The sequence below is a fragment of the Oryctolagus cuniculus genome, chromosome 1, assembly GCF_964237555.1.
Source record: "Oryctolagus cuniculus chromosome 1, mOryCun1.1, whole genome shotgun sequence".
Taxonomy (NCBI): domain Eukaryota; kingdom Metazoa; phylum Chordata; class Mammalia; order Lagomorpha; family Leporidae; genus Oryctolagus; species Oryctolagus cuniculus.
Window position 1 is genome coordinate 74210297 of NC_091432.1, and position 16998 is coordinate 74227294.

Consider the following 16998-nt stretch of genomic DNA (forward strand, 5'->3'; position numbering starts at 1 on the left):
AACTCTGATATGTGATGCCAGCATTGTGAGCAGCGCTTAACTCACAGCACCACAGTGCCAGCCTCCAAACCATTATTCTTTTCCCTTCTTTTCTTAGTTTCCCAAGGTAGTAGCCTTTGAATTATTTATTTTTTTTTAAGATTTATTTATTTTACTTGATAGAGTTACACAGAGAAAGAAGGAGAGGCATAGAGAGAGAGAGAGATCGTCCATCCGATGGTTCACTCCCCAGTTGACCGCAACTGCAAGAGCTGTGCAGGTCCGAAGCCAGGAGCCAGGAGCTTCTTCTGGGTCTCCCACGTGGGTGCAGGGTTCCAAACACTTGGGCCATCTTCTACTGCTTTCCCAGGCCGTACCAGAGAGCTGGATCAGAAGTGGAGCAGTTGGGACTCAACTGGCATCCGTATGGGATGCTGGCACTGTAGGCAGCAGCCTTACCAGCTACACCACAGCATCGGCCCCAGCCTTTGAATTATTTTTGAGTTGTCTCAATATTTTTCAGAAATAAAACTCATTATTTTTAAGATTTATTTAAAAAATCACAGAGAAGAGCAGGAAAGAGAGAGAGAGAGATCTTCCATCCACTACTTCACTCTCTAAATGGAATAACAGCCAGGGCTGGGCCAGGCTGAAGCCAGGAGCCAGGACCTTTATCTTTTCCCTCCTTCCGTCCTTCCGTCCTCCCGCCCTCTCTCTCTCTCTTTCTTTCTTTCTCTCTCTCTCTCTCCTTCCTTCCTTCCTTCCTTCCTTCCTTCCTTCCTTCCTTCCTTCCTTCTCCCTCCCTCCCTCCCTCCCTCCCTCCCTCTCTCTCTCTTTCCCTCCCTCCCTCCCTCCCTCCCTCCCTCCCTCCCTCCCTCCCTCCCTCCCTCCTTTCTTTCTTTCTTTCTTTCTTTCTTTCTTTCTTTCTTCTTTCTTTCTTTCTTTCTTTCTTTCTTTCTCTCCCTTCCTCCCTCCTTCCCTCCCTTCCTTCTTTCTTTCATTTCATTTCATTTTATTTCAGTTCATTTTATTTTATTTCATTTTTTATTATTTTATTTTATTTTTATTTTAGAGTAGAGTTACAGACAGTGAGAGGGAGAGACAGAGAGAAAGGTCTTCCTTCTGTTGGTTCACTCCCCAAATGGCTGCAACAGCTGGAACTGCATGGATCCAAAGCCAGGAGCCAAGAGCTTCTTCCAGGTCTCCCACGTGGGTGCAGGGGCCCAAGCACTTGGGCCATCTTCTGTTGCTTTCCCAGGCCATAGCAGAGAGCTGGATTGGAAGAGGGGCAGCTGGGACTGGAACTGATGCCCAAATGGGATGCTGGCCCTGCAGGCGGAGGATTAACTTATTGCGCCGTGTCGCTGGCCCCGAGCTCCTTTGTTCTATTTCTTCATACAGTGTATAAGACATTACTGTAAACGGTAGTCACTGCTATGTTCTGTGGAACACTAATTGTATTTTAGTAGCCCTTGTACAACCTCCTTTTATCATTCCTTCCTCAGTCTCTAGTAATCAGTTTTCTAAGTTCAGATCAACTTCTTTTAAGTTAAACAGATTTTCTGTTTCTTCAACCTCATTTCTTTGTATTTATCTAAGAGAAATGCAGAATCAGTATGTGAATGTTTATAGTGACTTTATTCTGTACCTGAGCATAAATATTTGCTGAATGAATGAATGATTTATTGTGACTATTAGCGAGATTGGGCTTTTACAAATATTCTATTGGTTATTAATCTGTGATAAGTCTTTTAAACAAATGATATGGCTCTGACAGATGTGACATTGTATCTCAGTGATACAATCAATTCTTAACAAAAAAGAGGCTTCTTGGGAATAGAATCCACAAATTTGAACATGTAAAGATAGTAACATCATTATGTGTGGAATAGACCTGTAAGTACTCTGTTATATTGAGACTTAGATTAATTTAAAAAAATTTTGCGATACATCTGACCACACCCACCCCTTTTAATAAAACACTTAACTTTTTAAATAGTCGATCAGTGTAACAACATTTCTTTTGGTATAAAGCTTCTTGACCTATTTAGGATTTATGGTAGAGATTGAAGACTAGCAGCTTTTTGTGAAGTTTGCTCACTATATGTGTTTTGTTTGGCTTGTATAGTGTTTTTTTTTTTTCTTTAAGATTTATATATTTATTTTGAAAGAGTTACAGAGAGGGAAGGAGAGAGAGATATCCTTCATCCACTGGTTCCCTCTCCAGGTTGCTGCAACAGCTGGTACTGGACCAGGCTGAAGCCAGGAGACAGGAGCTTCGTCTTGGTCTCCCATATGGTTGGCTGGGGCCCAAATACTTGTGCCACCTTCCAGTGCTTTTCTCAGCACATTAGCATGGAGCTGCATGGGAAGTGGACCAGTTGGGACATGAACCAGTGCCCATATGGGATGCTGGCATTGCAGGTGGCAGCATTGCCTGCTACTCCACCAGCCCCAACTTGCCTAGTATTGATTAAACAGAATATTTGCCAACTTTGTGTGTGTGTATGTATGTATGTATATAATATGTATATAAATTAAAGATTTATTTATTTGAAAGGCTGAGTTACACACATACACACACAGAGAGAGAGAGAGAGAGAGAGAGAAAGAGAGAGAGAGAGAGAGAGAGAGAGAGAGAGAGAGAGAAAGAGATCTTCCATCCACTGTTTGACTCTCTAAATGGCCACAATAGCCAGGGGTGGGCCAGGCCAAAGCCAGGAGCCAGGAGCTTCATCAGGGTCTCTCATGTTGGTGCAGGGGCCCAAGTATTTGGGCCATCTTCTGCTTTCCCAGGCACATTAACAGGGAGCTGTATCCAAAGTGGAGTGGCTGGAACTTGAACTGGTGCCCATATGGGGCAGGAGCATCCCAAGTGGTAACTTAACTGGCTATGCCACAATGCTGTCCTCTATTTACCAACTTTGGATTGACATTTCAGTCATAGTAACAACTGGCTAAAATTAAGTAGCATCTGCACCTTATGAACAAGAAAGATTGTCTTCATTTTGCAACAATTATTACTGCTTGTTATTATTTTCCGAACAGTGAGGCCAGATCTTGGTTTCCTTGTCATTGTGCTTGTACCTTTTTCATTTGACCTTAAACCTGGTATCCTAATTCACTTAGGATGCTTCTCAGGTTACAATAGTAATTTCATGATAATAGACTAAATTTAAATATATAGCAAGGTTAAAACATAGGCTTTATCACTTATTACTATTTTCTTAATTTAGTGTCTTCATTGGCTACTGTGGCATGGAGCTGATATCACACAAGTAACTTCAAGAGGTTGGACAGCAGCTCACATAGCTGCAATTAGAGGTCAAGATGCTTGTATGCAGGTAATAATCACTTGGGGATTTTTTAAATTCAATAAGCTGGATTACTTTAGCATTGTTCTGTTGGGATATTGCAATTATTCTATCTGATCCAGTAGATTTATGTTCTAAACAAGAACTTACTAGATTCTATGACTCAGATATTTTGATACTAACTTTCCACTTCTATGGTATGAGCCCAGTGATTTTTTTATTTCTGAAGTAGTTGGCCATCTGGATTGTTTTGAGACACATCACAGTCATGCCCAGATGATCTCCTTTCTAGTTTGCTGTTATGTTCTGAATGTTTGTTGTTCCCCAAATAAATACAAGTGTCACTTTGTATGTATAGGGGATTGGCTACAGGATCCCCCAAGGCTACCAAAATCTATAGATGTTCAAATCTCTTATATTCAATAGTGTAGCATATGTGTATATTCCATGTATATCTTCTCATAGACTTTAACTTATCTGTAGATTATTTAAACATTATGTACATGCTACATAAATAAAAGTTACAGAATGCAATTTAGGGAATATGACAAGGAAGAAGGTTTGTATATGTTCAATATAAAAGTTTTTTTTCCTGATGTTTTCTGTTGTGTGTTATGTGTATGTGAAACCTGTGAATATGGAGGCATGACTCAATATATTGAAATCTTAATCCCAAGGTGATGGTATTAGGAGGTAGGGCATTTGGGGAAGTTGTTAGTTATGAAGACTTTGCTGACATGAGTGGAATTAGTATCTTTATAAAAGAAACTCTCTCCCCAGAGAACTAGCTCACCCCTTAAACTGAATGTGAGGATGCAGTGAGAAGGTGCTGTCTAGGCAGAATGGGCTGCCACCAGACAAAAAATTTGTTAGCACTTTCATCTTGGAATTCTATCTTCAGAGTTGTGAGAAATAAATTTTTATTGTTTATAAGCTGTCCAATTTAGAGGATTTTGTTGTAGCTGCCTGAACAGACTGAGGCACTTGCCATGCCTAAAATTCCTTATTTAATTTATTTCCTGACCAGAGTAACACATTAACATGTGGCAGGATCTTGTTTATTAGAGAATCTACATTTAATCAATGTATAAGGTAGACTGGAATTTGGAAGAATACAGAGTTGTATAAGGAAACAGTCTCTGCCGGTAAGAAGCCTGGGATTTTGTTTGAAGTGATAGAAATTCTACTCAGTGAATTATAAAACAATACAAAGAAAAGTTTATGATTAGGGGTTTTTTATGATTAGGGTTTTAGTGAAAAATATAGAAGAGAAGAATTTTAGAATTTGGGAGAGGTTTGAGAAATTATAAATGTAGGAAATAAAACATCAGTTAAGCCTAAAAACCAGATTGATTTTAAATAGATAAGAAGTGTTGTAAGCAAGAAATATGTTCAGATCCATTAAAAGTAATGCATATCACTTATTCAATATTTTTTAATTTGTCAATAACAGTCTTTCATGCATCATCTCATTTGATACAACAATTCTATGAGTTCTTTTCATAGATCGGGAAACTGATTCAGAATGTTAAGTTCATTGTTTATGTCACTGACAAAGTCAGAATTTGAACCTAGGCTCGCCCTATTAATCTCTATGATGTACTTCTTTTTATAAAGATTTATTTATTTACTTGAAAGTCAGTTAGAGAGAAAAGGAGAGGCAGAGAGACAGAGAGAGAGGTCCTCCTTCCGCCAGCTCACTCCCCAGTTGGCTGCAACGGCTGGAGTTGTGCTGATCTGAAGCCAGGATCCAGGAGCCTCTTCCAGGTCTCCCACGTGGGTTCAGGGGCCCAAGGACTTGGGCCATCCTCCACTGTTTTCACAGGCCATAGCAGAGAGCCGGATCAAAGTGGAGCAGCCGGGACTAGAACTGGTGCTCACATGAGATGCCAGCACTGCAGACGGCGGCCTCATCCACTATGCCACAGCGCTGACCCCTATGATATATTTCTTTGTGGAGGCTATGAAGTGAAAGATTGAGATATGTTCAGGGGATATATCATTATTTGAGCTTGACTGAGTATAAATGGTTTGTCATGTGGACTGTTATGAAGTATGTTTGGATAGGTCACATCTGTAAAATGTCTTAAAAGTAGAATGGGCATTTTGGATCATTTGTATAGGAAAGGGAATTTTTATATACATACATGTGTATATGAGAAGACAACAATTTGTGGAAAATGGGATTAAAGGTAAGTTTATTATTGGTGCAAAAAATCTTAAACTCCTAAAATGTTCACTTTTCATGAATTTTTTGAAGACCTCTCATATGTGTATATACGTACATATGTATGCATACATATCCACTCATATGGACATTAAGAGGGATGAAATAATAAAACACATATTTTAGGAAATTATTGTTGTAAAATGTCTCTAAGATTACCAGGGATGAAGAGAGAGTTCAGAGGTAAGATGACTAGTTAGGGATTTTTCCTGTAATCAGAGAAAACCAGAGAGGGAGAAATTAAGAAGTGGCAGAAGAAAAGAAAGAAAATGACTTGAGACATTTTGCAAAGTAGTCATTGACAGAATATAGTGAGAATTTAAAGTTTTGAGACAGACAGCCAGATATATATGATAGTGATTAGGAAATATGAAAGGGAAGATTTGGGAGGGAAAATGTTGAAATTAATTTGACACTTGTTCAGTTTAAGATGCTTGTAGTTCATTTAGATAGAGAATGTCCACACCGTTGAAAAGGGGGCTGGAGACAAAGAGTTCAAGAATAATAAAGAATAGAGAAGAGTTTAGAGTTGAGGATTGAATGTTGAAGAATATAACTAGTAAGCAAGGAGGAATCACAGAGTGAATAAAGAGTTCAGAGAAGGATGATCATAAAGGTAGGAGAGCCAGGATCAATTAGAACTGTGAAAATGAAGAAGTTTATTTTAAGGAGATAGGTGAAATATGAGTTAATCTAAGTAGAATAAAGTGTAACAAAATGCCACTGAACAAAGTGGATGAGTGCTCACTATAGGAAAAGGTTGGGTGTATGGTAGGGATGGCACCCAGTTTTCAAGTGGATTTGAAATTGTATTTATTAATTTGAAAAGCTAGGCAGTGTAAGGAAGGAGAAATAGAATAGACATCAGGATCAAATGAAACTTTGCTGATGCTTGCCTTTCTCCAAGTATTAGTTCAAGTCGCTGCCATTACTTTGATTATCCTTCTCTTAGAGTGGTCTTTTTCTTCTCAGAGCTTTTGTGGTGCTTTTTGGTACTATTTTGTGTAAAAAGATCGCTTTTTATATAGTTATCTTTATGTATTTCCTAATTCGCTGAGTTGATAGGTCTTTATGTTGTGACTTTTTAAATTTGAAATTCCAATTATCTTACAGATTTATTTATTTGAAAAGCAGAATTACACAGAGAAGGAGAGGCAGAGAGGCAGAGAGGCAGAGAGAGAGAGAGAGAGAGAGAGAGCGAGCGAGTCTTCCAACTGCTGGTTCACTCTCCAGTTGGCCTCACTGCTGGAGCTGTGCCAATCTGAAGCCAGGAGCCAGGAGCTTTTCCCAGGTCTTCCATGTGGGTGAAGGCCCAAGAGCTTGGGCCATTTTCTGCTGTTTTTCCAGGTGCATTAGGGAGCTGGATCAGAATTGGAGTAGCTGGGACTCAGCTGTGCCCGTATAGGATGCCGGTGTTGCACTCTCTATGCGACACTGCTTAACCCTCTACTCTGCTGGCCCCAAGGCAGTGGCTTTAACCATCAGGCCACACTGCTGGCCCCTAGGTTTTACTCTTACATACATTGCATTTGATAAATTTATGATGACATTTATTTACCATTTAGGTATTGTACAAAGTAGTTTCACTGTTCTAAAAATCCTCTATTCTCTAGTCGTCTTTCCCTTTCCTCCAACCTGGAGACACTAATATTTTTTCTGTCTCCATAGTTTTACCTTTCCCAGAATGTCATATAGTTGGAAATTATACAGTATGTAGCCTTTTCAGACTGGTTTATTTAATATGCATTTAAGTATCCTCCATGTCTTTTTCATTGTTTGATAGCTTGTGTCTTTTTTGTACTGAATATTGCTCATTGGCTGGATGCACCACAATTTATTTGTATTTATCCACAGAAGGACATCTTAGTTACTTCCAAGTTTTGGCAAGTTTTGCTTAAACATCCAAGTTCAGGTTTTTGTACTGATAGAAGTTTTCAACTTTGAGTAATACCTAGGAGCATGATTGCTGGATTGTATGTTCAGATTATGTTTAATTTAGTAAGAAGCTGCCACACTGTTCTAAAGTGGCTGTACCATTTTGCCCTCCCAAATAGCAGTGAACAAGAGTTGTTGCTCTACGTCCTTTTTAGAATTTTATGTTTTTGGTGTTCTGGATTTTGGCAATTCTAATAGCTGTGTACTGTTTTCACATTGTTTTAATTTGCATTTCCATTATGACATTTGTGGAGCATTTTTTTGTATACCTATTTGCCATCTTTAAATCTTTGGTGAAGTCTGTGTTCAGGTCTTTGATCTATTTTAAACTGGGTTGTTTTCTTGAATTTTAAGAGTTCTGTGTATATTTAGGGTAACAGTCCATTACTGGGTGTGCCTTTTACAAATATTTTCCTCCAGTCTGTGATTTTTCATTTATTCTCTTGACACTGTTTTTTGCAAAGCAACGATTCTTTTAAGAAAAGATTTATTTATTTATTTGAAAGTCAAAGTTACACAGAGAGAGGAGGAGAGTCAGAGAGAGGTCTTCCATCCTCTGGTTCATTCTCCAGTTGGCCACAATGGCTGGAGCTGCGCCAATCTGAAGCCAGGAGGCAGGAGCTTCTTCCAGGTCTCCCACGTGGGTGCAGAGGCCCAAGGACTTGGGCCATTTTCCACTGCTTTCCCAGGTCATAGCAGAGAGCTGGATAGGAAGTGGAGCAGTCAGGACTTGAACTGGCTCCCATATGTGATGCCGGCACTGCAGGCAGCAGCTCAACCTGCTACGCCACAGTGCCAGCTCAGCAATGATTTTTAATTTTAATGAAGTCCAATTTATCAACTCTTTGTCTCATGCATTGTGCCTTTGGTGTACTTAAAAATCTATTGCCACACCCTGGATCATCTAGATTTTATCAGATGCTATCCTCTAGGAGTTTTATAGTTTTACACTTTACATTTAGGTCTGTAGTACATTTGGAGTTCATGTTTTTGAAAAGTGTAAGGTCTACTTGTAGATTCATTGTTTTTGCAGGTAAATAGCCAGTTATTTGAGCAACCTTTATTGAAACTACAGTTATTATTGCCTTTGCTCCTTTGTCGAAGGTCGACTGACTACTATTACATGAGTCTATTTCCATCCTCTTTATTTAGTTCCATTGATCTATTTGTTCTTTGGCCAATACCTCACTGTTTTGATTACTGCAGTTTTATGTTAAGTGTTGTGTTGACTATTCTAGGTCTTTTGCCTTTTTAAATAAAGTTTAATATCAATTTGTTGATATCCACAAAATACCTTGCTGAGATTTTAATTGGGACTAATAATTCTTTGAAATCAGCCACTTTGTATATGATATAGAGGGGTATGCTATATGTTGCATTTTATTTGAAAGGCAAGGTGACGGGGGCGGGGTTTGGGGAGAGAGGGAGAGAGAGAGAGATTCAGAGAGAGAGAGAGATCTTGCATCTGCTGGATCACTCTCCAAATGGCCACAACAGTTGGTACTGGGCTAAGGCTGAATCCAACAGCCAGGAGCCTCTTCTGGGTCTCAGATCCATGTGGCAGGGACCCAGGCACTTGAGCAGTCATCTAATGCTTCCCAGGTGCATCAGCAGGATCTGGGTTAGAAGTAGGGTAGCTGAGACTTGAACCAGTGATCCAATAAGGGATGATGTCATGGCAAGTGGCAGCTTAACTTGTGCCACAATGCCAGCCCCTATATTACACAATTTATGTATAGAAACAGGGCCAATTGCAAATTAAAATTAAAGCTTCTTACATGAAATTACAAGCTTGTTAGAGAGTTTGCAACTATTTACTTCAGTTAACTAAATCCTTTTGTTGAGTTTAAAACCCGGCTAATAAAAGATTCTGCTTTTGAAATTATAGAAGTTTAAATTTCAGTTTTATTGGCTTAGCATTAAAATATTTTTCATTGTTATTAATCTGTGCTCCTGAAAGTGTGCTTTGTAAGATGTATCACATGCTCAAATTAGGTTGTAAAATTAGTTAAATGTCTCAGTAATGTTAAAAGAGAGCCTCAAGCATTTTTTTAAGGATTAGTTAACAATTCCCTGGTTTGCTTTTAGCATATATGTAAGAACATATATGATAATTTAGCTATAAGCTAAATTTCCAGCCTTTAGGTAATCTGTGTCTTTGGGGCCAGCTCTGTGGTATAGTAGGCTAAGCTTCCACCTTTGGTACCGGCATCACGTATGGGTACTAGTTCATGTCCCAGCTGCTCCTTTTCTGATCCAGCTCTCTGCTTGTGGTCTGGGAAGGCAGTGGAAGGTGGCCCAAGTGCTTAGGGCCCTGCACCCATGTAGGAGACTCAGAAGAAGCTTCTAGCTCCTGGCTTCGAATTGGCTCAGCTCCAGACATTGCTGTCATTTGGGGAGTAAACCAGTGGATGGAAGACCTTTCTCTTTGTCTCCCTCTCTCTGTAGCTCTACCTCTCAAATAGATAAATAAAATCTTTAAAAAAAGTAATCTGCATCTTCATATGTACTTGTGTAAGCTCATTTCCATTTCTCCATTTTTAGGCTCTTATAATCAATGGAGCAAATCTGGCAGCTCAGGATGACCGTGGATGTACTCCTTTACATCTCGCTGCAACTCATGGACATTCTTTTACTTTACAAATAATGCTCCGAAGTGGAGTGGTGAGGGACTCCTGTTAATTAGTGATTATATATAATCATATAGATGGGATAGTACTTGGTAGTCTGGTTATCTCTTCCTAACTTTTTAAAATCTCTTATATGACTGGGAAAGTAATTTAGTTGTTCTCTTTAGCTTTTCCGTCTTTAAACATGGAACAATAATTCAGATAAATCTTCCCTACTGCCCTCTCTACCCCTCACCCCAAGTTGAGTAGTACAAAGGAATTTCACAAGCATTAGGTGGTTCTTCATTCCGGTTCAGAGTTTGGGAAGATTCTGAAGCTTCTAAACAAAGGTAACCAGGTGATTGTAAATCTTTATGAATTTCTCTCTACCAATGCATATCTTTTAAAACTCTTATTTTATGCTAATTTAGAAAGCAGTTTTTCTCTCCAGATATTTCATTTATTTCTTGTAATATTTATTTTTAATATTGTTCAGTTGTGGTATAAAAAAATAGCCTCCTGGCATGGGCATTGTGGCAAAGCAGGTTAAGCTGATGCTTGGGAGGCCTGTATCCCATATTGAATGCTGGTTTGAGTCCTGGCTCCTTCACTTCCAATCCAGCTCCCTGCTAGTGTCCCTGGGAAGCAGCATATGATGGCTCAATACTTGAGTTCTTGCCACCTACGGGGGAGACCTAGATGGAGTTCCTGGCTCCTGGCTTCATCTAGACCTAGCCCTGGCCATTGCTCCTATTTGGGGATTATATCAGTAGATGTAGGAGCTCTCTGTCAATCTCCCTCTCTCTGTCACTTTGCCTTACAAATAAATTAATAAATATTAAAATATAGTAAAATCATATATGAAAATAATTACTTATTGATGACTTTATGGTAAGAGTTGATTTTTTTTATAAACATTGACACTCTGCTGAGATTTCAAATAAATTTGAAGAATGTTTTTATTTATTTATTTATTTATTTTTTTGACAGGCAGAGTTAGACAGTGAGAGAGAGAGAGACAGAGAGACAGAGAGAAAGGTCTTCCTTTTCTGTTGGTTCACCCCTCAAATGGCCGCTACGGCCGGCACAAGTGTTGAGATCTTTAGAGAAAAAAAATGAAAAAATGATTAATTTTTCAATAGTTCTTAATGTTTATGTTCTTAGTGATATGATTTGATTACTTAAATCATCTCATTTTATTAGAGATCTATGGTTAGTAAAATTACTAGTTCTTTTTTTTTAAAAAAAAGATTTATTTTATTTACTTGAAAGAGTTATAGAGAGAGTTAGAGACAGAGAGAGAGAAGTCTTCCATCTGCTGGTTCACTCCCCAAATGGCCACAAAGGCTGGAGCTGAGTTGATCTGAAGCCAGGAGCCAGGAGCTTCTTCTGATTTTCCCATGTGGATATAGGGGCCCACGGACTTGGGCCAGCCTCTGCTGCTTTCCCAGGCTTGTTATCAGGGAGTTGGATCAGAAGTGGCGCAGCTGGGACTCAAACCAACGCCCATATGAGATGCTGGCGCTGTAGTCCAGGGCTTTATTTAACCTGATGCACCACAGTACTGGCCCTGCCTTAAGTTTGCTTTTTATTTTTTTAAAGATTTATTTATTTTACTTGAAAGTCAGAGTTACACACACACACACACACACACACACACACACACAGAGGTCTTTCATTCATTGGTTCACTCCAGAATTGGCCACAACTGCCAGAGCTGCGCCTATCTGAAGCCAGGAGCCAGGTGCTTCTTCCTGGTCTCCCACACAGGTGCAGAGGCCCAAGGACTTGGGCCATCTTCTACTGCTTTCCCAGGCCATAGCAGAGAGCTGGATAGGAAGTGGCGCAGCTGGGACTCTAACCAGTGCCCATATGGGATGCCGGCGCTGCAGATGGTGGCCTTACCCGCTATGCCACAATGCTGGCCCCAAGTTGCTTTTTAAAAACCATTTTATATGACTAGTTATATATTTTTTAAAAAGGTTATTTTATAATATATATTAATTATATATATATATAAAATATGTGTTGTAAACTTTCACTAGTATCTTATTAGCTTGTCTGTTCCAATCAGTGGTTGTAGTAAAATTTTTTCTATTATATTTAGTTTTTGCCTTAAAGTTTTAAGAGAAGCCTCCAATTTTTATTTGCAAAAGTCAGTTGCTGGGCTCAGTGTTTTCTCTACAAAATGGGAAGGAACTGAGTGCTTGTGAATGTTACCTCTAGGATCCCAGTGTGACAGATAAGAGAGAATGGAAACCTGTACATTATGCCACTTTTCATGGGCGACTTGGCTGTTTGCAGCTTCTCGTTAAATGGGGATGTAGCATAGAAGATGTGGACTACAATGGAAATCTTCCAGGTATTCAACAAAAGCAAGTATTTTAGTTTTTCATTAATGTTAACATTTAAAATGTTTGGTCATAGTTAAAAATATCAATTGTTACCATTCTTCTAGTCCCTTATAAAACTAAAGTAATAATTATTTTGACATGAACCTTTTTCACTTTATATCATGCCAATGTTATGTACTCTTTGATGTTTTCTGGAACCGTAATCATCAAGAAGCAAATAGGCAAAATTAAACATAGGTTTATTCTTTGCACCAACTCATTTAACTTCATACCTCTCTTCTTTGCAGACAATTTTTAAAGTTTTATAAACAGTTTGTTGAAAACACTAGTGTATTTGAGTTCATATGCTATTGTAGTTGTTTATCCTGTGATAAGCTGACTAGCTGAAACCTAGACTCTACATACCCTCATACCCTATCTTCTATAAGAAATGCTATAGAAATTCAAAAAAGGGAGAGATCACAGTAAGATTAGAGTGAAAATGACACTTGAATTATATCTTAGAGGAATTTTTTTAAAAGATTATTTGTTTATTTGAAAGGCAGTTACAGAGAGGCAGAGGCAGAGGCAGAGAGAGAGAGAGAGAGAGGTCTTGCATCTGGTGATTTGCTCTCCAAATGGCTGCAACTTCCAGAGCTGGGCCAATCCAAAGCCAGGAGCCTGGAGCTTCTTCTGGGTCTACCACAAGAGTGCAAGGGCCCAAGGACTTGGACCGTCTTCAGCTGCTTTCCCAGGCTATAGCAGAGAGCTGGATCAGAAATGGAGCAGCCAGGACTCAAACATGCGACTATATGAGATGCCAGCACCACAGGTGGCCCTTTGCAGGAATCTTAAGAAGCAAACATATCAAGGGGAAATGATAAATCACTTTGATGTTTATAAACTGTCTGGATCCCTGTAGAGTATCTAATTCTGTAGGCTGACATGTTGGAACCTTCATAATTCAACTCCTACCTACCTTCCTGGCCTCACTTCCCTTCTTTACCTAGGATCTGTTTGCTGCCTTTTTTTTTTTTTTTTTTAAGATTTATTTATTTATTTGCCAGGCAGAGTTACAGAGAGAGAGAGGGAGAGACAAAGAGAAAGGTCTTCCATCTGCTGGTCCAGTTCCCAATGGCCACATGGCCGGAGCTAAGCCGATCTGAAGCCAGGAGCCAGGAATTTCTTCCAGGTGCAGGGACTCAAGCACTTGGACTATCTTCTACTGCTTTTCCATGGCATGACAGAGAGCTGGATTCGAAAAAGAGCAGCTGGGACTCAACCCAGCACCCATATGGGATGCCAGCGTCGCAGGCAGCAGCTTTACCTGCTACACTGCAGCACCAGCCCCTTTGCTTCGTTTTAAAGTACAACTGTCAGTGTTCATTTGATGATGGTCTGTTGGTATGAACATTACTTTTTTTGTGTACCTGAAAGGACTTTATTTTGCTTATTTTTACCTATTTTTCTCATTTTCTTTAAAAAATAGGATTTAAATTAAAATAAACTTTGAATATAGAAAAGTGCTAATTCAAATGCACAGCCCATTGAATTGTTATTTTTAATCAGAACATCTGATCATTTGGTAATATTTTATTGTCTGCTCATTAAGAAAAATCCAACTTTTATTTAAATATGTATAATTCTTATATAATCATGTATATAACCATATATAGTATATTTTTTTACGATTTTTAAAAATTTATTTATTTGATGGGTAGAGCCACAGACAGTGAGAGGGAGAGACAGAGAGAAAGATCTTCCTTCTGTTGGTTCACCCCCCAAATGGCCGCTATGGCCGGAGCTATGCCGATCCGAAGCCAGGAGCCAGGTGCTTCTTCCTGGTCTCCCACTCAGGTGCAGGGCCCAAGTACCTGGGCCATTCTTCACTGCCTTCACAGGGCCACAGCAGAGAGCTGGACTGGAAGAGGAGCAACTGGGACTAGAAACCGGCACCCATAAGGGATTCCGGTGCTGAAGGCGGAGGATTAGCTGGTGAGCCATGGAGCCAGCCCCATATGTAGTATATTTTATAATAATATACTGCAGAGGTTAAGAATGTGGCCTCAGGATTAGATTGCTTGCATTCAAACTTCTCTCAGAATAATTCATTTTATATGCAGTTATTGAACACTTATTTTATGTTAATACCTCTTCTAAGAACTGGGGATATCACAGCAAATAAAAAAAAAAGTTTCTCCCTTCAGGTGGTGGTGAGGGGAGAGACAGATAATGATCAAAATGAATGACCAAGGGACCGGCGCTGTGGTGCAGTGGGTTAAAGCCTAGGCCTGAAGCGCTGGCATCCCAGATGGGCACTGGTTCTAGTCCCAGCTGCTCCTCTTCTGATCCAGCTCTCTGCTATGGCCTGGGATAGCAGTAGAAGATGGCCCAAATCTTTTGGGGCCCTGCACCCGCGTGGAAGAAGCTCCTGGCTCCTGGCTTCGGATTGGCGCAGCTGCAGCCGTTGCGGCCATATGGGGAGTGAACCATCGGATGGAAGACCTCTCTCTCTCTCTCTCTCTCTCTCTCTCTCCTTCTCTCTGTAACTCTGTCTTTCAAATAAATAAAATAAATCTTCAAAATGAATGAGCAAAACATAGGAGTATGTGTTTGGGTAAACGTAATGTAGGAGAGGTGATTAGAAACTATTAGAGTAGGTGAAGTTTAAAATGGGTGGTCAGCCAAGCTTTCACTGAAGGTATGACTTTGGGTGAAGATTGAAGGAGTTGAGGGAGCAGGTCTTGGGCCTGTCTCCAGGGAAGAATATTGCAGAAGAGGTAACAGCAAATCTGAAGCTTCTCAAGCAAGGGCGTGCCTGGTATGTGTATGTAATAGCAAGTCTCTTTGGTCAGGGGTGAAGTGAGAGATTGAATAATAGATGATGAGGTCACAGAAGTATCAAGAGCCATTGGAGAATTTTGAGCACAGGAATAACATGACATGAGTTATGTTGGCGGAAATCATTTGCCAGTTGTCTATAATAGACTGCTTGAGTCTGCTGCCTCCCAGAGTGTGCATTAGCAGGAAGCTGGAATTGAAAGTTGGGGCCAGCACTGTGGCGTAGTGGGTGAGGCTGCTGCCTGCATCCTATATGGGTGCCAGTTTGAATCCTGACTGCTGCACTTCTGATCCAGCTCTCTGCTATGGCCTGGGAAAGCAGTAGAAGATGGCTCAAGTCTTTGGGCCCCTGCACCCGCGTGGGAGACCTGGAAGAAGCTCCAGGCTCCTGGCTTCGGATTGGCGCAGCTCCAGACGTTGCAACCAATATGGGAGTGAAACAGCGAATGGAAGACCTCTCCCTCTCTCTCTCTGCCTCTCTTTCTCTCTGTGTGTAACTCTTTCAAATTAATAAATAAATCTTTAAAGCTGGGTCTGTACCCTGACTCTCCAATATGTGATATGGGTGTTCCAAGAAGCTTGTAAGCCTCACACTAAATGCCTGCTCCATTGGATTTCACTTTTCTAGGATAATTTTCTGTGGCTTGGTCTTTTGTGACCCTCATCTGTTCTCTCTACACTCCCAGTAAGTCTAATTATTTAGCCATTTAGTCTGTTGCTTTGATATGACCAAAAAGCTGACTGTATAAAGAGATTGAGCCCCCAAAAAGGTATATTCTAGCCCTGAGGAAATCTTTCCTTTCATATGGTGTAGGGATAGTCATCTCCCTATGAGAATTAGACTTAATGTGTTATTTCTTTTTTCAAGTTTTCATTTCAAGTATAACATTAAAAAAAAAATGTCTTCTCTGTAGTTCACTTAGCAGCCATGGAAGGCCACCTTCACTGTTTTAAATTCCTACTCAGTAGAATGAGTAGTGGAACACAAGCTTTAAAAGCCTTCAATGATAATGGAGAAAATGTATCAGACTTGGCACAGAGGTTTTTTAAGCAGAACATTTTGCAATTTATCCAGGGGACTGAGTATGAAGGAAATGATCCAGAAGATCAGGAAAGTAAGTAATTAACCTGCAATGTTTCAGCATATAATGTAATGTTATGATAGTAAAATCAGTGGAGTAGGAAAGAAGTTATAAGGCAAACACTATGTTCAAATTTATTATATATATTTGTCTACACATTCATCCATGTTCTTTATTATAAAATATATTAGACAATAGTATGTAGAGATTAACATAAAAGAACACTGTTTATATCACTAGATTTGAATAAAATATTATATAATTGAAATCCCTTGAATCTTTTTCTTCCTTCTTAATGGTAAACTATTATTTTGAATTAATCATTTCATTCTGTGGTTTTATATTCTCGTTCTACAGTGTGTATTTATAAGTATGCTCATAAAAATATATAGTATTGTTCTGTGAATTTGTTAGTTAAAAGGTTACTGTGCTATAACAAAGAAACTCTAAAAATTCAGTGGCTTAAATGATAGGGAAATTAAATTCTTATATATGGCAGTCCAGGTTAAAGAGTGAAACTGATCTATATAGTCATTCAGGGACTTAATATTTTCCAAACTCTCCCTAGTAGTTACTGATCGAACAAGGGTTGGGGAAGGAACAAGTAAGTATAAGCTAGGACCAGAGATTTCTGATTTCTGGTATACACTCTTTACTTTTGCTAGCATTCTATTGGTA

At 39.5% G+C, this 16998-nt stretch overlaps 1 protein-coding gene across 4 annotated transcripts in view; it reads left to right on the forward strand.

Moving 5' to 3' along the window:
- The window catches only part of ANKRD42 (ankyrin repeat domain 42), a 70433-nt gene that overhangs the window by 15539 nt on the left and 37896 nt on the right, over nt 1-16998 (forward strand). The window contains exons 2-5 of one of the 4 annotated variants that reach the window (XM_070076226.1): nt 3216-3323; nt 10000-10119; nt 12291-12426; nt 16153-16353. In XM_070076226.1, the coding sequence (XP_069932327.1) occupies nt 3318-3323; nt 10000-10119; nt 12291-12426; nt 16153-16353 (463 nt within the window). In that variant the 5' untranslated portion in view covers nt 3216-3317. The remainder of the gene's footprint in view (nt 1-3215; nt 3324-9999; nt 10120-12290; nt 12427-16152; nt 16354-16998) is intronic. The other 3 variants (XM_070076210.1, XM_070076221.1, XM_070076214.1) reach the window with 3 other exon arrangements.